The 27104-nt window shown below is 36.7% G+C and overlaps 2 protein-coding genes and 1 long non-coding RNA gene across 3 annotated transcripts; 1 reads left to right on the forward strand and 2 right to left on the reverse strand.

Moving 5' to 3' along the window:
* Positions 1-6247: 6247 nt before the first annotated feature.
* Positions 6248-8654, reverse strand: LOC114519865. The gene is made up of 4 exons (XR_003686630.1): positions 8580-8654; positions 7740-7850; positions 7164-7299; positions 6248-6394 (listed from the first exon to the last, which is right to left on the reverse strand). It is a non-coding gene; the product is annotated as an uncharacterized LOC114519865 (long non-coding RNA).
* Positions 8655-10171: 1517 nt separating this feature from the next.
* On the forward strand, positions 10172-11665 carry LOC114519744 (histone-lysine N-methyltransferase 2D-like). The gene is made up of 2 exons (XM_028539914.1): positions 10172-10209; positions 10330-11665. Exons 1-2 carry the CDS (start codon positions 10172-10174, stop codon positions 11663-11665), a joined length of 1374 nt encoding a protein of 457 aa, XP_028395715.1.
* Positions 11666-18535: 6870 nt separating this feature from the next.
* LOC114519857 lies at positions 18536-26558 on the reverse strand. The gene is made up of 4 exons (XM_028540038.1): positions 26375-26558; positions 23412-23518; positions 20011-20189; positions 18536-18907 (listed from the first exon to the last, which is right to left on the reverse strand). The coding sequence occupies exons 2-4, from the start codon at positions 23503-23505 to the stop codon at positions 18734-18736; spliced, it is 447 nt and encodes a 148-aa protein (XP_028395839.1). The 5' UTR covers positions 23506-23518; positions 26375-26558; the 3' UTR covers positions 18536-18733.
* Between the last annotated feature and the right edge of the window lie 546 nt (positions 26559-27104).

Genomic DNA, 27104 nt, shown 5'->3' on the forward strand with positions numbered 1-27104 from the left:
GCAAAAATAGCTACATGTTTAATTATGATGCTGAACCTCATTAACAAATCACGAGACACAGCTGATATTATGCGTTTGAACGCGTCATTAAACCTACTGACAAGAATAGGATATTATATACAAAACAAAGTTAGAATAGGTCAAGTGGAGTCGACCTAATGTTGGACAAGTAGACCAGCTTCATAAATTATACAGTGCATGGAAAGTATTTTACAGTCTGAGCGTGAAATTAATAATTATTATTATGTTTAGTAGTATGAATGTGAGCGAGTATGCCCGTCGCCCCACATGCTAAAAATACTGACGCTTCTTTCGAGTCAAAGGTGAAATCAGTCGCCATGCATATGTTCAAGATTCGTGTGTGATAGAATTTATCTTATTATTGGAAAGATCGAACAATATTATGACAACACAAAACTTGGTGTTTATCCTGCAGCAAATGAGGATTATTCGTTTTCTCAAGACGCAATTCGCTTTTGTCCACATGAGTGACGGAAATGTAGCCCGAAACTTGTAAAACGAACATCTTTTTTAGGTCTTTTATTTTAAAACCTATATTTTCGATATTTGTTGTTATATTATAATTCTATTGGAGGATGGACGTTTTATGCATGGCTAGTTGATTTAGCTGAATCAGTTCATTTCGACACTTATAATAACTTCTGCATCTGTAGGGGCCTGTTTATATGAAACGGCTGTGGATATTGTTGAGTGACCTGCAGAGGTGAATTTTCTCGACTAATTGCACACACACCCTAAAAGCTCATGATGAGATAAATAATTTCATTCATTATTTAGATGTCGATTTCAATTCAATTGTTCCAAACCTGTCACGCCAATGGAACTGCACAGAGCCAAGTCAGCGACAGGCGCGTGACAATTAAAATCGATATAATTATCTGTATGAACATGAAAACTTCCCGTCTCGTTTCATGTGTCTATCACTTTAACCTGAACTTAAAAGACTTCCGATCACGTCTCATGTGTTGAAAACGATAGAAAATCATAATAACAGAAACCAGAATGGGTCGGGATAAAATGCAGAAAGCAGGAAAGGAATTCAGAAATACGGAATGCGGAATTGCTTTAATCCTAACCCTAACCCAAACCCAAACCACAATGCCATAATCACTGTAAGAATGTTTTTTACAGAATCCGGAGAGTTGGAAATATGCGATTTCATCATAGTTTTTAATCGAGCTCGTATCAGCGCATGTTTTCCCTAAATGATACGAAGGACTGATCTATCATAATACTAAAGTAAACATATGCGATTAACATTGATCATATAGGTTGATATCTGAAAGTTCACCTGCTATGATTTCAATGTTTGAGTTGTTAAAAGATCACGAAAAAACGAGGATTTATACTTCATAGTTAGAATAGCTCGAACGGGTTTCGATTTATTATACAGGTCTAATCCGCTAAGGATTAGACAAGGTATAATGATCCACCAAATAATTATAGAAACTGACGTTAACCTTTTAAGGCCATGTTACACGGTGCAATTGTTTTGCAACTTGCAATGCAATTCTAGTTAAAAGAGATGTTAATTAGTGAAGAGTCTTCAAAACGTAAGTGTAATAAACGCTATGGAGCGTAATAAAGACCAACGTTTGGTAGTTGCCAAAATTACATCTCTCAAAAGAAGAATTGCAACATTGCAGGTTGCAAAAAAAAGGAGTTTACGATCTCGTAGATCGCGGTCAATAAACGAATATGAGAAAATAATAAAAACAATCTGTCAGGAAACTTAGTTATCTGCTATAAGTTACAAAGTTAGAACATGAAGGTCAAGTGGTGTCGACCTACACTGTAACATTGGCATTTAAGATAGGATTAAGCTTTGAAATGTATAACCTTTCACAAACAAGTAATTCAGCTTCATTAATTACAGTGGAAAGTATTTTACGGTCTGAGTGTGAAATACTATGTTTATTTTAGTAGTATGGATATGAGCCCACGTGACAGAAAGAGAATGTTTCTTCTCAAAGCATGCGGCATGATATCACTAATCAGTCTCATGTGCTCAGGATTCGTGTCTGATAGAATTTACCTTAACAATGGAGAGATTAAACAATATGGGAACAATATGAGAACAGAGCACTTGGCGTTCATTTAGCTCCTGAGGATGGTTGTTCGTTTTCTCAAGACGCAATTCGCATTTGCCTGCATGATCGAGTGACGGAAATGCAAATGAAATTTACGAAACCGAAACTTGCAAAACGAGCATCTTTTTTACGCCTAGAAGTAAAAATATATGTAACTTAAAACTTATATTTTTAATATTTGTTGTTATATTATATCTCTGTGGGGGGTGGACGTTTATGCATGGCTAGTTAATTTAGGTGACTCAGTTCATTTCGATACTTATAATGACTTCTGCATCTGTTGGGGCCTTTTCATATGGCGGCTGTGGATATTGTTGAGTAAGTGATTTATGGTAAAAAAAAATGTAGTTGCACGATGATTAATTACTTTAATCTGAACCTAAAAAACTTCCCATCACGTCTCATGTGTCCACGAAGAAAAAGTACTATATATACGCAGCATGGTTGTTTCCTTTACTCGGAGGTTTCTAAACCCAAAAGACTTCTCATCACATTTCATTGTGTTGACTAAGGAAAATAGACAATATTGTATAAAGACACAAAAATTTCCCATCACGTCTCGTGTATTTACCAAGAAAAAATACTATAGATACGCAGCATGATTATTTACTTTAATCTGAACCCAAAAAACTTCCCATCACATTTCATGTGTTGACCAAAGAAGTTAGACAATATTGTATGAAGACATAAAGAACCTCCGATCACGCCTCATGTGTTGACCAACGATAGAAAATCATAATAAAGGAAAGTTAGAATTCATAATAACGGAAAGAAGGTCGATAATATGACATCGAAAAACACCGAATAATCATGCGTCTTTTAATTGGTTGTTTTTGATCACGTGGCATTAACTATAAATTTCCATTTTACTGACCCTGCAATGGAAAAAACTATTTGCAGGGTCTAGACATGCAAACAGTTTTTCTATTGCACGGTTGCTTTCACTAAATTTCACTAAGTTCTAATTGTGCTTATTCTATGCATCATTATTTTGCAATATGTTTACTTAAGGTGGCTCCCTACAATTTTTAAAAATATTGAAAACTTGTGGTTTTGATTTAAAATTTTAGCACGAGATTTCTTGCTAAGGAAAAGAAATTTCCTAGATATATTAACCAACATTCTAACAGTCAGAAATTTCCCATAAGCATGACGTCATTACCGTTGTTATGGTAACAATGGCAATTCAATATGGCCGACATTTTACCTATTCACGCATTTTACTCGAAAACAAGTTCGTTTACCCCAATTTTTTACTTTATAAAAAGTTTTCTTACAAAAAAATGGAAAATTTGAACGAGTTAAAAAAAATTCTATAGAGCCAAAATTATTAAAAATTAAAAAACGTGATTTTTCGAAATTTTTTGGCTCTATAGAATTTTTTTAAACTTGCTCAAATTTCCCAATTTTTTGTAAGAAAACGTGTCATAAACGTGTCATTTTTGGAGTAAAATGCGTGAATAGGTAAAATGACGGCCATATTGAATCGCCATTGTTACCATAACAACGGTAATGACGTGATACTCAAAGACAATTTTCGACTGTTAGTATATTGGTTAATATATATCTGGAAAATTTCATCTCCTTTAGCAAGAATTTCCTACCAAAAATTTCAATCTAAATCATTAGTTTTCAATATTCTTAAAACTGCAGGGAGCCATTGGTGTCATATAAACTGACAAATAATGGATGTTTTCATTCGTGCAATGGTACAAATATTTTAATTCGGTGAAAGACGGAATGTTCCATTCAACGAGGCGAACAATCCATTTTCCACCGAATGAAAAGATTCATTATTATTGCACAAGTAAACAGTCATTATTAGTATACTTATGGATTTACATATAGATCAGTGGCTAACCTAAGTAGCACGCACGGGATTTTTCGAAAAGATTGATATATGCACTGTGTCATTAGTCGTCTGATTTATCAGGGTTTAATCGTGTTTATATTGTGAACGAGTTCGTTGACCCTCAATTTTTTTGCATGAAACGTTTACGCTATAGATGCTTTATTTATAAAAAAGTTATAAAAAAATTCTGTGTTAGGAAATTTTTTTAATAAGCCATAACAACGTTTTTGGCTTATTGAAAAATTCCCCACAACAGAATTGTTTTATATTTTTTTATGGATAGCCGAGTTCCTAAGTACGTTAGGAAATTGGGAACTAAGTTTCGAATAACGGAAGTGCGTTGCCAACTTCCGTATCTAATTCCAATTGTAAATTTGGAATAAAATTAGAATACGTTGTTCGGCGCGGAAAAGTAATCAGAAATTGACGGTAAGAAGGAGTAATTTACCAGAAATCACTCATTTGAATTTTGAAATCACATTGCTGACAAGAAATTAAATGTTAAATGTCTTGTTTTGCGTAGCGCTGTAGCCACACGATCTTCTGTCTTAATGCAAATTTGAAGTTCAGTAGCATAATTATATTCATTTCTTTAGAAATTGACGTTTTCGCAGTGAGTGAACAGCAAAATATTAGCAGAGGCAAGAATAGGTCTTTAAACCACGATTTTAATTTACGGAACAGTCGAGTATATTTTGTACAAATCATGTTGATCATGTCTTCTGACCAACAAGATTTGTGGACAATATCACGATATTATAATGACCTAAACTAGCTCGCAGAATGTCAATTAAATATGGCAAATATCGCTGCTTGTTGTCGTACAATCTCAAGAACATTTGGAACTGGTTTGCCCGCTTAAAATACGTCTTATTTTGCCACCTTTTGACTGTTTAAACATTACTCTATAAACTGAGACTTGTAGAAAGCATCATGCATATTTGGTGAGAGAATATTAAAGACATGGACAGGTAAGTCGGGTTTCCTCATGTTTTGAGTGTATGAACAAGACTAATTAAATATGCGCTTTTTACGCCTCGCGGTATATATGTTGTATTTATTTTCTGGTAATGCGGAGAAACGTAAAAGAATTTGATAAAACTGTTCTTTTTATTTACAGAGCTTAGAATGCATTTAAACTCCCAAAGGGAACAAACTAGGTTCACTTATTTGATATGCTTTGTATATACCCACGAGATATTTTAGGCAACCAGTACTTCTGTCACATTACAGCCGCTATGCGGCTAATTTGAATTTCAAAGGTGTCAGTTTCTTTCGACCCACTCTGTACTGAGGGGGGGATGCACTATGGCCCCCAGACAATGACGTATGTGCACCTTACTGTTGAAACTTGGGCAACTGAGTTGGCGTCAAGCCACACAACTAGCGCGTGTAAGCCACTTCGGCCGCGGTAGCACGCCTTGTGAGAGAATAAAAATTTAACGTATTTTAGCTTCCTTTGGTCTCGAGAGGCGGCCTCTAACTCAACCTCATTCAGTCACCCGCGTTAAAATTGCACGATCTAAACGCCAAGTGCTTTTGATATTGTTTTTTGATAGTGTGTTTTGATATTCTTTGGTGTTTTGAAACTATACTAAATTGGTTTTAACATCATATTATAAGCATTCAATATTAACATCATTAGATACGAATTTTCAGTATGAATATGCTGTATAATTATTACATGAAGTTTATAATAAACAACCGATCGCGATTTGCATTTTAAACCTAAACGAGTAAATTTCGCCACCTTCCGCAATAGACCTTTCCCTTTTTAGCTTTCAAGCGCACAATGCGTGGCGATAGTTGATTGTCAAGGTCAACTTTAGTTGTGATTTCGCCATGTTCAGGAAAGATTTAGAGTAACAAAGAAGCAGAAAGAATCGGTAAGGTTTTCTCACAAATAAAATGACGCGTGTATTCTCGTGTTTTCGCCTGTACAGCAAAGTGAGAAAACTTAAAACAATTTGCATACGCATGCGCAGAACCACAATGCAAATTTGCAGAAATTAGGCTTCTGATTACAAAACAGAAAAAAAATATTTAAAAAAACACTAGTTCAAAGCAAGCAAAATCTGGCAAACGATCATATATTGCTACCCGAAAGAAAGATAAACAGCCAAATATCGATAAAATAAAATAAAATAAATATTGGATAATGATTCCCATTATAGTTATTAAACGGCCAAATATCAATGAAAGCACGACCGAAGCGACAATGTACCTGACCGACTGTACACAACCTTTAAATAAATTTGAAGCTAGAACAAATTTTGTTGATCAAAGTTTTAATTGCTCGTTTTGTTTCTACAAGTCTACCTATGCATTTCCTTCGTTATCTGTGCTAATATACTTTACTATGTTCCACTATCGATATTATTTAATTTATCATGATCAACTTGTAGGCTTCATCGGTATTTAAACCAAAACGCTAAAAATAGAAAAGTGAAAATTATTAATCAGTTTTCCGTCAAACATGGAAGTTTAGGAAGAGATTTTTCCACCCTGCCCTTGCAGCAATAAATATCTGTTAGAATATTTCTAATGCTGGGAAAAGTGTGTACCCAAAAAGAGAATACCAAAATTAATTGCAAAATTTGGCTGCAAAATGTTGTATGATGCAAAAATTAATTATAGTCTTCAAAGTTCTTAATATTGTGCGCATGAAAAATTATATCCAAAGAGAATTTTCAAACTCTCGAACAAAGGAGTGTATAATATTCATATATTCGTCTTAATCCCGACTGATTTCTATTGTTCGCTATTGTCCATATGATATGTAAATAATATGAAAATAAACTAAAGGCCCTGTTACACGGTGCAATTTTCCCTGCAACTTGCAATGCAATTCTTCTTTTGAGAGATGACAACTAAACCAAACTTTTATCTTTATTACACTTCATGGTGTTTCTTACACTTCCATTTTGAAGACTCTTCACTAATTTACATCTCTTAAAAGTAGAATTTCATTGCAAGTTGCAAGAAAAATTGCACCGTGTAATACGGCCTTAAGAAGCCTTAAGCAGTCTAGCTAGCTACGGTCCTAAATCCTACTAATTTTGGTTTGCTCTATAGCTGTCAAGCCGTGGTGGTATTCTTGGGTTCCTTGCTTTGATCACAAATAATGAACGCCGCAAATAATTATGTAAATACTAATTCGGTTAAGGTTCTCACGTTGTCCACAAAAGTGTAATACATACCAACAACATCGCATTTGAGGATCTTCGCAATCCCTTTCGCAATCTACTGCACCAATGGGGTAGATATTGCAGGATAATTGCCGAGGAGTGCAATAGCCACTCAGACCATCGCAGATCATGTTTTTCTCATTCAACTCTAAAATACATCATCCTGCAGTTAAATTTCAACAATTTTTTAAAGGTCCGAGTTGGTACCGAAATATTTTTTCAGTTTACCTTCTTCTTATTAGAGAAATCTTCACATGGATGATGTCAGTAGGCTACTGCACTTAAGCCGCATTTATACAACGTGCTTTGGTAGGTGTGAATGTTGTTTATCTGGCCTAGACCAAATCCAGAACATGACCTGGAGCACGACTTTTGTAATGTGAACAGGCTTTACCGCCTTGCCCTGAACAATTTTCACTTAACAGTATAATCAATAGGATCCATACTAGTATTACTATTTTTAGCGTGTTTGGGGTCTTTTGCAAGTATTTTGTCAATTATCTTCGTTCTAGGCCAGATCTATAATAGACCTATAGTTTAAACGTGGCTTTAATTTTGTAGGATAGAAACCATTTTCCCTTTATCTACCTCTTTTGTTTGGTTGAGAACCCCGTCTTTCCACAGTACGTCCATTCACAGCAAAAACTGCCACAAATACAATCAGCAACAGGCAAACGTTCAGACGAGCAAACATTTCTTCTAAAGATATGAATAAGAATACGATACGCTCTATTAAACCTTGGCGCGAAAATTATAAACAAACTGCTAACGTGTTCTACAGTATTGTTCAAGTCAATAACATAAACTCCGTCCAGGGTGAGACAGAACCTATTCTCGTTTGTTCGCAACTTATGTTCTTTGATAGTTTGATTTGTAAATTTCAATTCATCGGGGCACTTCACTTCTGATTAACATGCATGCATGATCTACATATTAACATACAAATGTACCATGTAAGACGAAGAGTGCCCCACATGCACTCAATATATTACTTAAAATTACAGTCGCAACTTCAAGTTTCACGTTGACACGATCATCAGGCGACAAATGTAAAGTTGAATATACCAATTTTACAATACACAAATAATATACCAGCTTGCATATAAGTTATTATGTATACCAATACAATATTAAAAGATGGACAGATTGCATACTGTTCAATACAGCTATATTATACCCTGTCGTGTTTTTGATCGACCGATTTTTGTAATGTGTAAAAATAAAATGTACCATATATATATTGGTACTCGTTCGAATTAAAACGTATTGAGCAAAACTGATCTTAACACTAAAGCTTCAAAATAAAGAAATATTATGTTAAAGCTGACAGTGATGAATTTTACAACAGGACTCAATGTATGTTCGCATGCCATTGTAATCCCGTCTACAATTAAAACTATACACTGAAATACAGCTTAGCAAGCTTACCTCAATATGCTTCACAAACTTCCAATGAATAAATAGACCAATGCCGGTGTCTTGATGAATTTAGAAGTTTTACCCCATTTTACGAGTTTTTATGTTCACGGTTTTCAAAATGATTCGTTTATAATTCGTATGACATTTCCGACATCTTAAGACGTATTGAATTCATGGCGCGACAAGAGAAGTGCGGGCAGTAATATTTTCCCACAATAGGATGATCTTGCGTCCAAATATTTTGACAGTACTTAAATATAAACTCCTCCATTGAATGACTTCCGTGGGAAAAAAACAGGACATCAAACTACGTATTATGGAATTGTATCCCTGCCATGCATGCATGTAATTGTTCTGGCTATAATCTCACCGTGTTTTGAGTACAGAAGAATCGACTATTTTTCAGGAAAACGTTTATCATTTATACAATTCAAGCAATCCACAGTCACTACTGAGACAGCCGAGTTTCACCTGTTATAACTATCCAGTCCCCCTTCATTACAACAATACATGTGATCAGCACGTGCATCAATTGTATGTGAAAGTAAATCAGTGCAAATATAGATTAAAAAATTTGAAATTTCATGTGCATGCTTGCTGAACTATCGCTTACACTCACGCAGTATGGTAATGAAAAAGAGATTTGCTGTGCCTGTGCAGATAAACCTTTAACAGCTTTGCATTAATTGGTCTATATAACACCTTATTAAGTCTTCTATGAAATGAATGAAAGTTTCTATTTCATAGTCCAGCCGTGCAAATAGTTTTATCCTATTGCAAGGTTTCACAATTTTAATCACTTTCAGTATAATTAATCTTATCCTGCTCGAGCGCATTTGATCACGAATACAAATAATATGGCCAATGGCATATCATTTATAAACAAAATCAACTTTTTATATAATAAATAATCCAATAAGTTTAACCTATTTTGGTGTCATCTGGTTGAAAATAACGTTTCAAATAATCAAAAAATATTCTCACCATTGCACTCTTAACCATTCTCTAGCTAGAACAGGTAATTGTAATGTGGCCATAATTTCCTGAGCTATAGCGAGACCGAAGATTATTGTTATGAAATGACTCAAATGAGTTGACAAAGTCATAAAAGAGGAGTAAACGTCACTTTTTTCTGCTGCATTAAACAGTCAGTTTAATGATTCAGTGACAGACAATTCAATGACAGACAATAACTCAGTGCGTATTCACAATGACATCCTAGCTCTTGAAATCAAGAGCAGAGTCCTTCCGACGTCAAATTATATTTAAAACATAAATTCCTATTAATAGATAGATCTAAAAGTGGAGTCATAAAAGTGGAGTAAACGTCACTCGTTTTTCTGCTGCATTAAACAGTCAGTTTATTGATTCCCTCAAATCTCAATAAGTAAATGTTATAAAAATTAAAAGTATCGTTCTGGAAATCAAAGATCCATTTTTACCCTTTGAACGTATCCTTCAGTGCGTTGTCAAAATGACGCCTTAGCTCTTGAAATCAACAGCAGTCCTTCCGACCACAAATTATAGTTAAAACATAAATTCCTACTTATAGAACAGATGAAGTTTCTAAACTTTGATGCAGAGAGAAGAGTATACAATGCATGGTATATCAGAAAATCATTGCCAGAAATGCCAGCCGGTAAGCGGTGAAGTGTGGGGGCTCATACGGTTCAGTTTTTAGTGAACCGCCAATCATTGTGGTGAGTGACATTGAACCACCCACTGAAGTCAGTGACATTGAACCGCTCATTGTGGTCAGTGACAGTGAACCACCCACTGAAGTCAGAGACATTGAACCGCTCAATGTGGTGAGTGACAGTAAACCACCCACTGAAGTCAGTGACATTGAACCGCTCATTGTGGTCAGTGACAGTGAGCCACCCACTGAAGTCAGTGACATTGAACCGCTCATTGTGGTGAGTGACAGTAAACCACCCACTGAAGTCAGTGACATTGAACCGCTCATTGTGGTCAGTGACAGTGAACCACCCACTGAAGTCAGTGACATTGAACCGCTCATTGTGGTCAGTGACAGTGAACCGCCCACTGAAGTCAGTGACATTGAACCGCTCATTGTGGTGAGTGACATTGAACCGCCCATTGTGATGAGTGACATTGAACCGCCCACTGAAGTCAGTGACAGTGAACCACCCATTGTGGTGAATGACATTGAACCACCCATTGTGGTGAGTGACATTGAACCACCCATTGTGGTGAGTCACATTGAACCGCCCATTGTGGTGAGTCACATTGAACCGCCCATTGTGGTGAGTGACATTGAACCGCCCATTGTGATGAGTGACATTGAACCGCCCACTGAAGTCAGTGACAGTGAACCACCCATTGTGGTGAGTGACATTGAACCCATTGTGGTGAGTTACATTGAACCGCCCATTGTGGTGAGTGACATTGAACCGCCCATTGTGGTGAGTGACATTGAACCACCCATTGTGGTGAGTGACATTGAACCACCCATTGTGGTGAGTGACATTGAACCACCCATTGTGGTGAGTGACATTGAACCGCCCATTGTGGTGAGTGACATTGAACCGCTCATTGTGGTGAGTGACATTGAACCGCCCACTGAAGTCAGTGACATTGAACCGCTCACTGAAGTCAGTGACAGTGAACCGCCCATTGTGGTGAGTGACATTGCACCGCCCATTGTGGTGAGTGACATTGCACCGCCCATTGTGGTGAGTGACATTGAACCGCTCACTGAAGTCAGTGACAGTGAACCGCCCATTGTGGTGAGTGACATTGCACCGCCCACTGAAGTCAGTGATAGTGAACCGCCCATTGTGGTGAGTGACATTGCACCGCCCACTGAAGTCAGTGACAGTGAACCACTAATTGTGGTCAGTGACAGTGAACCATCCACTGAAGTCAGTGACAGTGAACCGCCCACTGAAGTCAGTGACAGTGAACCGCTCATTGTGGTGAGTAACATTGAACCACTCACTGAAGTCAGTGACAGTGAACCACCCATTGCGGTGAGTGACAGTGAACCGCCCATTCTGGTGAGCAGAATAGATTTTAGGCGGGATTACAATGGCTTGTCGCCGTGGAGCGTAGGGAGAAAAGCCTGGCTTTAGGTTTTGGCTTGTCAGCCTTGTCTTTTGTGTTGAAAAACATTGGATATCATATGGGCATGAAAGTATACCATTTTTTCTTACGAGTTCAGTTTTTCAATTTTGGTAGCGCTGCACAGTGAGTGGGACTTGAACTTCTGAAGTTTACTACGTAAAATGTTCTTGCCATTTGACTTTCCATATTGACAGGTTAAGGAGGAGTTGTCGATTGGAGAGTTGAAATGTGATACTTGCGTTCCTTTAAATTGCAAGTGCGATAGTAAGATTCTCTCTCTTCTAGTTCCCTCGTCGTGAAGCTCATCTTCCAGACTCACTTTTTATGTTAATTAGAAGCAGCCACAAAATGAGGTCTGATATAATTATAGCTTTTGAAATCAAGAGCAGTTTTCAAATTGAATTATATTTAAAATATGAGTCCTAATATTTATAGATTGAATTAGTTTATGTTATAAACTCTAACGTGGGATACACAAGACATTGCAGTGGAACTGAATATCTCAACATAATATTTATGATGATGTGTTGAAGTTGCATCAATAGCAATAGTAGCTATACGTTTGAGCTACCAAGAATATGCACGAGAGTATATTAATTTTCATGAGTCTAGGAATAATCCTAAAGGCCAGTTTACTTTTTTGCGCCGATTTATACTGCAATATTATGTGCGATTTTCTTCTTTTGGTAGATGTGAACGAGTGAATTAGTTACTGATGTTCAAATAAGAGCTGTTACACATCAGGGCATTCGCATTGAACTGTAAACAAACTGGAATGATAACCCAGGGGGGAAAATTGAAGCCAGTGCTTTTTACTTTTTTTTGAGTTTTGAGCCGAAATGCTTAACGCCTAATGTTGAGCCGTATATAAAATTAAAGCTATTGAAAAGTTATATTTCGTGTAGAAATTTCGAGACTTGAGCTTAAAGGGAAATATCTAAAAACTATTTGAAAATTTCCAGGTTTTTTGCCGATTTGTAATTGTTTTTGTTTTTTTTAAATATTTCCTTTGGAGTTTAAGTCTTGAAATCTCCGCACTAAATGTAACTTTTCAATAGCTTTAATTTGACACACAGCCCAACGTCTGGCGTCAAGTATTTCGTCTCAAAACTCAGAAAAAACAATTTTGGCTTTAAGCTAAATAGGGATGTTTGTAAGGAGTTATCGTTCCAGTTGTATAGAGTTCACTGGGCATTCGTAACTAATTACTCGTTCACATCTATCAAAAGAAGAAAATCGCACATAAAATCGTAGCAAAAAATTGCAAGTGTAAACGGGGCCCTTAAGAAGAAGTTAGGATTTCACAAATTTTCACTAAGATTTTTATTCCAGTGTCGCGAACTTTGCTTCACCTTTACAGGTGCATTTTCGTTGAGATATTCGTCCCAGCCCCCGCCTGCCCACGTCTTGGAGGGACACTTTGCATCTTTGTGCGTATAGGTAGCCAGAATGATGTCTTAGCTCTAGAGATCAAGAGCTGTTGTGAAGACTGAAATATATTATATAAGAGGGTATACTTCCCAAATACTCCCCACGAAAATAATGCAAATTGCATTTCAGTCCGCTATAGTCTAAGGGGTTGTTTACCTTAGAAATTATAAATAACACCAGAGAGAGCATCGAGGAGAAATTGGGGAGCACGCTAATCGGGGGCAAATCCAAGTCCCGGATGTTCACTCATTCACGATAGTCCGAGCCCGAAATATCTCGTTTTTAACAAAGTTTTTTATTTCTAAGTGATTTTTTCACTAAAATATCATTTCAGGATGTCTAAGGTAGTAAAACCAGTTCCAAAAAGCACTTTTTTCCTTAACAAATCGGCAAAGTGACCTAAAAAATGAAAAAAAAATTTAATACAAATTTTAGTTGTTGCCAACGTGGTTGCCAAGGAGGCATTGATCTAGCCAATCAGCGCTTGGCTTAGCATCCGGGACTTGAATTCGCCCCCATTATCGCGCTCCCTTTTTCGACTGTTGTTTTCGGTACCAATGCCTCCTCTAGTGTTATTTATAATCTCTATGTTGTTTTACACGATGCCATTAAATAATAAATGCGGTCAAGTATGTAGAACATGCAGTCGTTATGTTTTTCGATTTCTTGTGATATTTCGACTTTATTTCAGTCATTTTCAATCTAGCACGAATGATTGTTTACAAAAGTAAACATAAAATGAAAGCCAACAATCGCAACCCGCCATCACGCACGACTGAGAACGATCACGCACTTCCTGCATAAGGACTGACCTAGCCTGCGAGCAGGCGTATTATCTCGAGTAGAAATCTCGAATAGGAAGTGAGCCTGGGAGGCAATAAAACTAATGAAACTGTGTTTATAAGTCCATCTTGTTGATGTTGGCAATAAAATTTAATATCAAATCAAAATCTTGTACGTAATTTGATTTATAATTAGACATGCCCAATGTAAACAACTTAATTTAAAGTGATAAAGTGTACCTAAAACACAAACTATCCAATCAAAGTTCACTCATGCATGGGAACTAATTATCAATCATAAATTAATAAATGCAATTTAACATTAACACAATATTTATTCTAAAAATACGCTAACTCGAGGATGAAAATTAGAACTCAGGATTTTTGTGGTGTTGAGGTTGCGGAACGGGACGATTGCACAGCTGAATTAGGGGGACTTTCCTAGGCTTTGGTTATAATGTTAAAACTTAGGGGGACTTTCCTGAAGGCTTTGGTTATAATATTAAGACTAAGGTACTAAATTCAAAAGACAAATGCTATTAAAATGCTATTATTTCAAATAATAATAAGTTAAATAATTTATTTGTCATAAACTAAACTGAAAACGGATCTTCCGAATCAGACTGACAAATTCTTATAACCCTAACGTCATCAGGAATATGCTTTTGCTGCTAAATCATATATGGTCTTGTTGCTGTCTGTTGCGTTGTGCATGTATTTTAAACATGCATAAACGACAGTCAACATAAATTCCAGCAACCGATATCCAACAAATGAAAATCTTCCTAGCTTGCTGGAATGCTCTGCTCTCTTCTCACGACGTTCAGCTCATTATTCATAGAGTAAGCTAGGCCTATTGTTTTTAGGCCTATTGTCCTGTGAAAATGAATTTGGCCACGCGGTATACATCATGTATATTCTTCGGCCGTGTATGAACACATTTTTGTGTCCTCCGATTATATATAAGTTCTAGGCTACGCTTGATAACGTCTCACTTGTCATGATCCATGACCTCCAGATAATAGTAACTAGATTTAGTAATGAAAACTGAAAAATCGTTTGGAAAGACTAACATTGATAACTCTCCTTATTCCACATTCCTTACTTCGAAATCCAAATTCCGTAGCTCCGTCCACGTGGTTTGAATATGCGCTGCTAACTCACAAAACTAATTTGTAAACAGCGCTGAGCTTGTTTTCAGACTTGTATGCGGACGTTTTCATCAAAGTTATTCGCATTCCTACCGGACCAAAGGCGATGGCAGACCTGTTTAAATCTTTCTGTACGGAATACATAGAAAACAGGATTAAAGCAACAGTTGAAAGCGCTAAATGAGTAAATCCAAGCTCTTGTTCCCATCTGAAAATCATTATCTATTTTGAGGACTAGCGAGGAGTGGGTTATATAGATTATGACAGGTAAATACGTCGCGTAGAAAAAACAAACGAGGATAAACGTATTTACGGTTATCTTTAGCATAATACGATGGCGGAGCTTTTCCGTTTCCGAAATCGATTCTCGACGCCATATTCGTTTCCCCTGTTTATAGGAGCAGGAGAATATTACTACGTACATAAGAGTTATTGATAATAAAATAACGAGTTGATATGTTATCCAAAACGTCAACCAAGGCCTGTAGAATTTTAGTTCATAAGCCATAACATTAAGAACGCCAAATCCAAATGCTATAATCCAGATAAAAGCAATAGCTTGACACACAGTATTCCTCCTCACCCAGGTTTGGTATTTGAGTGGCTCACTCACAGCCAGAAATCGATCCAATGCAATAAGGAATACGGCATTCCCGCTGGCTAGTTGAACAAAGCTATTCAGACCTTCGTAAAAGAAATAGTATCTGTTTCCAATGTTATTGTCACTTATAATACTTGTCAACCATGTCTGAAATGTTGTCAATAGTATGAAATCAGCTGCAGCCAAATTCAAGATCAACAAATCGCTAGGTCGTTTCTTCATTTCACTAGCCAAAAGAAAGATGACAATAACAAAGAAATTCGACAATGTTCCAACAATAATTTCGAGCGAATCAAACGTGATTAAGAACAGTCTTGCGGGTTCACCAAACTCCAGTTTAAGTTGTACTCCATTTGAACTTGAATTTGGGGATGAAAAAGTTGAATCATTAGCCATGATCTTCTTGTAGTAGGTTGAAGCCGTAATTTGATCCCAGAATCGATCAGAAGCTACTATGACTGAAAGGTCGCCAAAACATTGGTAGAACTGGCTTTACTTATCTAACATCAATGATATGTTTGACTTCAGCACAGTTTATATCAATAGATTTTATCATTGAAGTTACATATATTCTTTGTTTAGCATTTACTCTCAAGGTATTCATTAAGTAAAAATTTCGGTGCACCTCAAGCGTTCAGTCATCTACACATAATGCATGTCAGCTGCTCACAATAAATAGTAATTTTCTTTTGCTGGTGTTTTAAAGCCGCAGGCCTCAACTCAGCAAACTGCAATGTGTAAACTCATTTTCTTAGATACGCTTCCCCATTCCGAAATTGATGTTAAAATTCCTCTCACTGTCTCTAAAAAAAATTCATGATGTAGCCTACACTCGTTTTGTTTTATAGTCTAAAACATCGTAAACTATATAATATGCATGTATCATGTAATATGCATGCATGTAAGTATATTCGCTTAATTATAATATATGCATGCAGAACAAGATCGCTAAGAAAATGTTAGTTTAGTGGCTGATTGGCATGTTTATATAGCTATTATGCAGTCGCGTTTTAGGGTTTCTATATGATTTTCCTGCTGATAACTCAGCCAAGCAAACTTGATTAAACTTGGCAATGCATTAAGACATAGGAGAAAAACTCATCTCCACGTTACGTCCACGTTTTGTAAAACTGTTTCATGCGTGTGCATCGTAAGATGGATGATACTTTGTGCAAACAATAATGGCGATGGAAAGTCTGCCTCGTTTATATCAATTAAGGATTAGGCTGTCTGCATAAAGCTTATTACAAGATATTAGACTATTAGTATTCTCGTTGCGTTGTTATTCAAGTAGGGAATAAAAAATGATTATATCCGCGTACACTATAAATAGGAAGCAGCGTGGCAGCGTCTTTAAATTGGCACGTTGGTCCAACTTAGCTAAGTTTCTCCCACTCGTGCAGGCTCATATTGTCAGCGGACAACTTACACAAAATTGAGAGCAAGGCGTAAAACGAAAAGCTTCTAATTTTTCATGCAAAGACCGCTGGAAAACTGAGCCCTCTCTACCGGGAGAAAATTTGCCGAATATGACCAACGTGTGGCGTCAAATGTGTAATTATAACGTACAACTGCCTATAAAATAGACAAAAAACGTCTCGACGCTTCGACTTAAAGGCTAGTTTCTACTCAGGAAAATTCTCCTTTGGATCGGACAGGACAGGAAAGTTACCTTTGTATAAACGCCGCCTGAGAACTCACCGACAAAGGAAATTTTCCTGTCCGTTCCGATCCAAAGGAGATTTTTCCTGAGCCGTGGAAACTAGCCTTAAGGGCCTTCGTGGGAGGTTCTTTCATTCATACTAACCTCATTTTAAAACTTAATTCGAAGAGGTTTTTTTTGTCTATTTTAGGCAGTTGTTGAAAGTTCATAAAATAGATTATTTATGACTGCAGAGAATAGCTCTTCACTTCACTACAACTGCCTCGAGTACTTGGTAATATATGTTTCACTCTCGCCTGGCTTTTAAAGCTGCCGTCTGAGACACAGCCGGATTATCGCAATGATCAATATTCCTGTTATTAATCTTAGCCCTCTCAATTTTAACTATAAAAGTTGTCAGTATTTGAAAGCACACAATTGTCGAAACATGACTTATGACTATACCATTAACACAGAGGGATCTGAGAAGACTGCTGGATGTTTAAACTGAATTCACTTCACTCTGCATCCACCATAATGGCGCCTGATTACACTAATGCGTTTGCCTGAAGTTTGTCATTCTGACAATAATTTTTATAAAAAATTTTGTCCCATATACAGATACAATAAGGAATTCACAATATTGGCAGCTTTTTATATAAGTACTTTTAGCTTCTGCACGTATGTTAAAGTGTCAGTCAGTTCCCTTCTGCGTGTCAGGTTTACTCATAACAATGTAAAGTCTGCCGAAAATTTGCATGTTTTAGATGTAAATAAACTCTAGTTCATATAACAGCCTACGCTCAAGCGGAACCAGACGATATTTTGACCGTGCTTAAGTTCGTCCGGTGCAGGTGTTCGGTAAAAATAGAAAAGAATTCGCTTGTTCCTTATCTACAGCCTTGTTTTCACTTAACAGTATAGTTGTCGTGAACAAGTCAAAGTGACTGATGATATAGAATATTTCACCGTATATTTAAGCAATAACGGTTGATTTCGAATATAGGATGTAAATACAAATTCACATTCGGAGAATTTTTCATCGGTAGAAATTCCTTGTTCAGGAGAAATTAGGGCGAAATTTAAACCAGTCCTGGCGAATGTGTTCGCACAAGGACACCAAACAACTGCGACTGACGGTCCCAAATTCTTCCAGTCACCTTTTTACTTAGCCTAAGCAGCGTATCGGGCCTAAATGGCGTTCGATATTTAGACATCACATTTTACATATACAGTACGCAAACATCACTATGTTAATAACAGGTATTTTTATTTCTCAAGTCATAAACAACAATGTATAATAAAGATCATATTATGAAAAAATTGATACGATTTTACGGTATAGCGCTTTTAGAATTTTCTTAATATACATTTCCAAAACTTTTTAAAAATCTAATTAATACACTGACACTGTTTATTCTGTCTAATCTAACACTGTTAATTTGCTTTCAGCTATGAATCTAGAAACGTTATATAACCGTACAAGATCTCTTAGTGTGGTGACATTTCTTTTCAAGCTCGAGATAGTCATGTTGAAGTTCGCTATATTCCTCGTTTCCAGGATTTTCTGTGCGTCCTTTCTTGACAAGCTTGTGTATTCGTTTTAGTTCTTTCTCGTATTCTTGAAACACATTTTTTGTTTTCTGTAAAGAGCAAATATTATGCTATTATTAGTCACGATCATCATTCTAAGGTTGTCGCTGGGTATGAATATACTGATAAACTCGGGCATTCGGGCAAAAATGGATAAAGTTTTAAAATTTCCGTTCGCGCGCTGAAAACCTTTAAAAAATGACAACAAAATTTATCATGCAAACAATAATCCCCGATCATCTAAAGGGATATCAAAGACGGACATCATGTGAACCTCGTACCCAGGGTTTTCCCTCTTGACATAATGCATGGTCCAATACAAGGCGCTAACGCCCTTATAGATTATTCCCCTCTCCCAAAACTCGCCATGGTCTTGTGAAATATCGTCTAAGATGCTTCATATATGCATGATTCAATGCTAGCTATAATCCGGGGCGAAAATACCGATCCAAACGATCTTTGGGTATATGAAGAAACATCCCCTAAGTTATCCTTCTAGTTTTGGCCCTGGCTATAATTAACAATTAGACAACGAGTCCGAGTTGACTATTCGCTCATAGACAACGAAGGCGAGTTGTCTAATTGTTTTAGTATACACACTGTACCTAGATATATTAATTTCGAGAAAATAATCAATACACCGCAATTACACCGAAAAATAATTCAATTTTATATGGTCGCGCGAGCGAAATTTTCCCAAGCGTGCACTATCACGAATAGACAATGGTTGAGTAGCTAATCAGAATGTAGGATTTGTAACAGAGAATATAGTCGAGTGTATACTAATACACGATAGAAAACCTTTTCTGTCATATACACATTATACAATTAAGAGTTTTGTGTGGCCATGGTGTTTCAATGCAGACAATGCAAGCTATAATGCAGTCTGAACAGAAAAATTATGAGTATTTCTAGAAAGTTAGCGCCGTTTTTCCGCTTAAAATTTTTCTGTTAATGGGTTGGGTCTATGACTGTATTTGCCTCAACTCTGTTTAATTGAATGTTTGCCAATGATGATACCTCTTCGCTAACCACACAGTAAATACGTTCTTTCGCTACACTCGACTGCACTGGTGAGAATCGTCAGAATACATGCAGACGGAAATGTGCATGTGATGTGCATGTGATGTGCATGTGATAATATTTCGCTTACCTGGGAATCCCAGTCGTTTGATTTTGCATCTTCTTGAAGGTTTTCAAATTTTTTTCCCAGGACTTTCATATTATATTTTACTACATCTGGTGAACTCTCATCTTCCAAATACAGTAAATATTCTTCAACTATTTCCGTGACTATAGTGATTTCTTCATTTTCAAATGATTCTGCATAATCTTCAAAACATAATCAACACATGTTGTTTAATCAAAACGTATAATATGTTAAAATAATGAAAAAACACGCAGTTATTTAGGCCAAATTTTGTTGGAATTTGGTTTTAAAGAGCAATCTATATGGTGTACATAGACTTAATATTATGGCAAAACAAACGGATATGATAAATTTGTACTGTAGTGACACTTTGACTTTTCGTTTGAGTATAAGTGCGTGAGCATGATGATGAATTGAAGGATCACAACAGTCCATTTTGCCTCAGGGGTGCATTGGATGAGCTTTTGCGAAAAAATACGATGAGCCTACTCCTTGTACTCACCATTTCAACATTCAGACGCCGCAACCTCACATCGAATCTAGCAGAACTAGATTATGTTCACACACGATAGACCTTTTCAGCTTGCATGCAAATTAACCCTTTTCAGAAGTTGTGACAATGGAATAGCCAATAAAACTTAACCATTTCAGACCATGTGACTTGAATACATGGACTTGAATTTGCATATATACAAGCTGAAAAGGTATATTTAGTAATATTCTATCTTCATGCAACAACCTCCTCACTTACAAGCTCTTACAAGACACTACAACGCGTTGCACTAATAATATTGAAAGAAGATGTTAAATCTCCAAAGCAGCTTAAAAGGACATGATCTAAAGTTGTTTGAAGACCTGGGATTTCCCATTTATGCGTATGACGGAGCTAAGTAAAAACTAGAAAAGAAGTAAGGGGGGTTGGACAAAGAAGACTTTAAATCAAGACTTAGGTAGTGTTAAGGAATTGGAAGAAACTTCAACCAAAAAGTCTAAAGATTTAAAAGAATTCCTGAATGTGTTAGACAGAACTCTAATTCAGCAGAGAAATCTATTGGGCAGAGTTTAAACCTAACAAGTAAGCAAAAGTTACCAAAAGAAGACGTACAACGTTACAAAGCATGGTTTTACAGAGCACTCAAAAGAGGAAAATTTTGAGACACTAGTTGAATGGGTCAAATTGAGGGTTCAAATCATAGAGGAATCGATGGCAACGAAGAAGAGAAAGAAATTTCAATTCTGGTTGCAAAGTATGAAGTGCGCTGTGTCAACATGGAAGAGAAACCATCCTTTGTGGACCTGTGATTCATTTCATAAAACACTACCTGTATCCAGTCGCAAAGCCCAAACACAAATTGGCTATTTCACACCTCTGGTAACAACCAACGAATTACTCCAGTAGAAGATCCAGAAAACAGAATCACTCAATACGGTGTTCACGGACCACAGTTAAACGAAGGTGATAAAAGATCCTATGCATCCTAGAGAACTGACCGTGTTTCTGTAATTGTTTTACTTGCTTTCATCAAAAATGGTAAGGGAATTTGAAAGTAAACGTTATTCTGGACACTTATTCCACTTCCACATACATAACGGAAGTTGAAGCTCAAGGATTACAACTGGAAGGAAAATTACAACACATGACAACTTCAGGTACAGGTGGAACCCAAGTGGAAACGCAGTCTAAACAAGTTAACTTGGTAGTTTCAGACCATTTGTGTGCCAACGTTTTGGACATTATAACTGGAGACACACATACATTCAATTATGCAGAAAATAAAAGTTAAGAAGCCCCATTTAGCCTTTATTCCCTTTTGATCAGAGTGCCATCGCCGCCAAATTGATGTACTAATAGGCAGTGATTCACTATTCCAGCAAGTCTTCACACACGTGAACGGTAGCAAGTCGACAGATCCAATCGAGAAACTTACTCAATTAGGGTGGGTATATGTTTTGTTTCGATCATGGTTGAACAGGATCGAAGCAAATCCTCTTTACACTTGAAACGAACCTACGTTACGAGCCAGAGTGAACATTGTAAAGATTAAAAAAACCATCAGCTGGGGAAGTTCTGGGAGCTAGAATCTAAAACCCTTAAGGTGATTACGAGATCGAATAATGACGTATAAATATTCACCTTCAACCACCAACAACAACCAACCATGCACCAGTTCTTTCGAAAAGAGCCACCAAGACAGAAGTACTAAATTTGAACTCGACGCTGTTAGACACATTACAGTTTCTATCACCATTTGCAGTTTGAGGGTTCTTATGCAGGACTGCCAGGACATATGGTCTGCGGGGCTTGAATGGAATAATTCACTACCTAAGCTGTCACGGTTCAACCGAAGGCAACAATATAGTGTACGAATTACAGTGCCTGTCCTCTCCTTTGAAATTCCACGTTGTCTACGATATCTTGACTTATCCGTGCCAATTTGGTCACAGGTGGTATTAAAGTCTACGAATTAGCAGAGAGCAAAATGTGGAGGGAAGGCCCGGAGTTCTTGTTACAAAGTGAGACGAGCTAGCCTATCCATTTAGCCGGAACAAATGAATTGCGAGGTCTTGAAGCGGCGGGGGAGTGCAGAAAGGAAAGTATACATGCTGCACATGTGCAAGTATCCGACGAGACTGTTCTTATCACTTTCAATTCAATTCAAGCCAATTAATCAAGATATCTGTGTTTATTTACCTGTCTTCTAACACGTACCGTACATCTGGAATTCGAGTTCGATTATGAACGCGTTTGCACGAATGATATCACGGAGAGGGGGGGGGCATCGTGTGGCATATCAGATAACGGTACCAGCTTCATCGCAGCAGAACGAGAGCTTAGAGAGCTTATCGAAAATTTAGCTCAAGAAAAATTGTACTTGAGTCAGGTCACAGCCGAGTTCACAACTCTCGCACATTCAATGGCATTTCAACCCACATACAACAAGTCAGCACTTCCGAGGGGTATTTGGTATTCGGTTAAGAAAGCAATAAAGAGTGTATTAGAAGCCGCAGAGGTATCTGCATGATATGCCATTTCATGTACCGAGAGACGAGGGGTTGAGGGGGCTTCGGCCACTCTCCTTCCCACATTTTTGGCGGTAAAAACGTCAGCTTTAATTGGCGTTAATCGAAGCGACTAAAGAGTTTAAAGAATAATGGGTTATATCAACCGTTGCCTTGAACTATTCAGGTTACATCTATTTAGCAAATGCTTTGACATTCTTGAAGGGAGGGTTACGGACACATATACGGACGCTTATATTTAACTTGTATTGAAAAAATCAAGATTGCAATTCAAACATTAAATGCAGATAATTTTAAGTATAAATAGTAAAAAAAAGACGGCTAACTAAACCGGTAAATAGCTCCCAAGTTGGCGAGAACACATTCCGTTTTCACATACTTACAGGAATCCAAACTATAACTTTCTCCAGCTATTTTTTTCGTCAACTCCCTCGAACATTCAGTTATAAACAGAAGAGGATTGGTGCTCACAGCCATTAGGACAACACAACTATAAAACAAAATTTAATGGATCGTTTTCGTCCTTTTGATTTTACCACAGTTAATAGAATATACATGGTTTGGAGACAAAATAGAAGTACAACATGCACAACTCATTAACTATGTTATTGTCCAGGCTTTTGCAAAAAAATAGTTCCTTTCTCGTCACATGTCTATCGTATTTTAGCCAAATTTACCATTCGTCTTGCTAAGCTCCTCAACCTTGTCTTGAAAAATATGTTAATTATAAGATTGCTATTGGTTTATCTGTGCAAAATACAATAGACATGTGATGAGAAAGGAACAATTTTTTGCATAAATCTGCCTCAACATCGTTAATGAGTTGTTTTGTAGTTTTATGTTGTCTCCAAACCATCACTAACCATGTATTTTCTATTAACTGTGATTTTACCTATACATATACCACATCTTCCATATTCATGTACTTTTCTTATATTTTAAACAAATATAGTTTTGCCAGAATACTATAAGCCTGTATTTCTTTTTGACATTGTAAACACTTTGCGATTGACGTTTTCCGCAAATCACTGATCGAAAACAGCAAAACGGATCTACTTTTAAATGCGATTTGCAGATGCTTTTCATGTTTCTCGTTTGCGTTGGGGGTTTGCCATAAATGCTAGCTATTTCATTTTTGAGGTTTCTGTTATAAACATAATAATTAAGAGCGACTCATGTTAAACTACATTACTACATTATAGTCATGAGCCATAATTGCATAGTGTTCTAAATGTAGTGTGTGAATAATTAACAAAGCTTTTTATGATGTTGAAGCCTCGAAGTAAAGAATTGTGGCGACCAATTACAACTCTTGCGGCGATTGGAATCTCGGAATATGTAACCTCAATTGACAAATGACAATATCTTGACTCTCAAGAAAATCCTTTCAAGAAAAACCAAAATGAAACCCGCAGACCTTTCATATATTGCATGAAAATGAACTGTTTCTTAGAATTTTTATACTTCCCCAGAGCTATATCCCAACCGCTCCAGGCTAAGTCTTAGAGTATATCATAATTCCACTCAAATTTCCGTTAACCAAAACCTAGGGATATTGCCAAAAGTTATATATGTATATATAACTTTAACGTTGTATATGTTACACTATACTGCATTTCGTTTTCGTAATCATTTATATATCTTAAAAAATATCCATGTATTTCAAAATTAAACACCTTTTCTGGATCACGTTTGAATCAAAATATCCTACTAACATCACTTTTTGAAGATGAATTCAAGCACACACGTGCTAAAAACAAGGATTAGTAAAGCTAATCTTCTTATAGTTGTAAGCTACATTTCAATAACATTTGACATAAATATGGTTTAAAAAATCACCCACATGCATCATCATGTCAGGAAATTAAACAGATTTAATAATTTACCAGTTCGTTTTTTGAGGAGCCGAGCGTGCACAAAGATAAGATACTTCATAAAAGACTCTAGCTAGCTGCTTGTGTGCAGTGTATAGAAGTAAATAAAATTTTCCCATTAATCTAGTTCTCTTAAGCCGGTTTTCCACTAGCGATATTTTTCGCGCGAATCGACAGTTTACTTTTGTTCCAGAGCTCTCAACTGCAACCATCTGGAACAAATTGCTCAAATACAAAGGAATAAAGTCGCTTCGCGCGAAAAACATCGCTAGTGGAAAACCGGCTTTAGACAGAGACTGGAAAAATCTGGAACATGCATGCATTTTTCAAAATCGTTTCTATGCCTGGTAATACTCACGTTAATAACTTAGTTATGACCATGCACGCATTCATCATGCAGAGTTGACACAAAGACTATAATTTGTCAGTATGTATGAAGCGACAATCAAAAAGCGTAAGCGAGCTTCGTGTGATATTCATATGGCTGTACTGATCAGACAATGCATTGCCGGAAGAGACGCCTTGTAATTATAATATATTATGAATGTGGCTGTCTTCCCAATTCCCATCAATAACGGCAAACTGGTGTTTTAGTTCATTTTAAGATCAACTGCTTGGGAAATAATATGAATAAATCATTATTACTGTCCGTCAATATTTAGCACTGTCACAACATGGTGTAACAATTCTGACTTAGTTTCAGTGTAATATAGCATATAAATATACAAGTCTGAAGGCCAGACATAATTACAGCTCATTTGTTCTGACATATTTTATGCGAGAATTCTCGTGTCGTCTGATCACTCTGATGTGGTCTTGTATAGCCTGTTATTGTGATATTGAAGCAGCTATGATAAATTAATCTTTTATTGTTTAAATTTTTTCACAATAAACAGTACAAAGTGTTTACATGATTGGAAATAGCACATAGCGATCCAATAAGGCAATAATATGAATCAGCCGTAATCAGAGACTGTCTGCATGTGGTTCGCTGGCGTGTGTTCAATTTGATATAATTTTAACAGAAGAAGATAATTGCTGGCCAAACACGCGCAGGTTTAAATGAGACTTTAAAGACCTTTCAGTAATAATACAACGGTGGACCCACATGAACTAGGCTTTGCATGATGTATTGATGTATGAGTACTAATGTTTACAACAGCGCTTGGCATGATATCATAATAAAGGTTCCTCGATAGATTCAATGATATTTAATACTTTATACAACATAATACTATGTTGTTGTAATATGTTACTTCAAGTTACAAGAAAAAATGGGGCCATTGTATGATCCTAAATTGCTAATAAGACGGTACGTCAAGTCGTAAGCATGCATGATGCATTTAACATGATGCTTTCTACTTTTTACAAGCGTGCGTGAAGCACGCAATCATTGCTGACGTGTTTTAGAAACGACCGCTACAAAATGTATCGTAAGAAAGTTACGGTGTTAAGAAATTAGCTTGACTCACCTTCAACTGATGTCAGCGATGAAGAAATCCACCTTTCGAGTCGAACTTTAGCGATGCTAAATCTCGATGTATTAATCTTATGAGTGTTGACGTCCTCTTTTCATAAATTAGTCGAAATATTATTCCATTCTTATTATCCGGATGTCTCAAATAGTTCTCATGCTTCGGGAAGTACACTGTAGCCATGGAGAACTAGGAGTCCTTAAATATATTTGCGTCATAAAATGTCGCATTAAGAAAGCAATAATATTCAGTGATATCGGGAATATTCTGACTGTTTAAGAGAGTGGTGTGCTTCAAATACTACGTATATACGTAAAGACGGATGTATAGGCTATATTATATATGGACATAAAACATAGTAATAATTAATTAAAAAAGTCATAGTGCAGTAATTATGTTCAAATAACACAAAAATGGCCAAAAATTATGATCCAGAAAACGAATGTCAGGTTGAAATTTCGCTTACCACAGCTCCATGGACAAGTAATTTCTCAGACTCCGGGCGGCGCTGGTTGCCTATAAAGCTTGATTCAATAAGAATGGCTCGATTTTGCATGCTTTCTTTTATATGTATTTTTGCATCTGAATATTCTTTCCTGAGACAAGGGCTGACAGAGAGTGAGACTCTCGAGAGGCCCGGATTCCATCGCTATATTCCACTTCTCCATGCAATTCTCCGTTTCACCCTGTCATTCAATCCTGCATGTTTAAATATAACATTTCACGA

The sequence above is a fragment of the Dendronephthya gigantea genome, unplaced genomic scaffold (genome assembly GCF_004324835.1).
Source record: "Dendronephthya gigantea isolate DGI-Jeju-01 unplaced genomic scaffold, DenGig_1.0 000014F, whole genome shotgun sequence".
NCBI lineage: Eukaryota > Metazoa > Cnidaria > Anthozoa > Malacalcyonacea > Nephtheidae > Dendronephthya > Dendronephthya gigantea.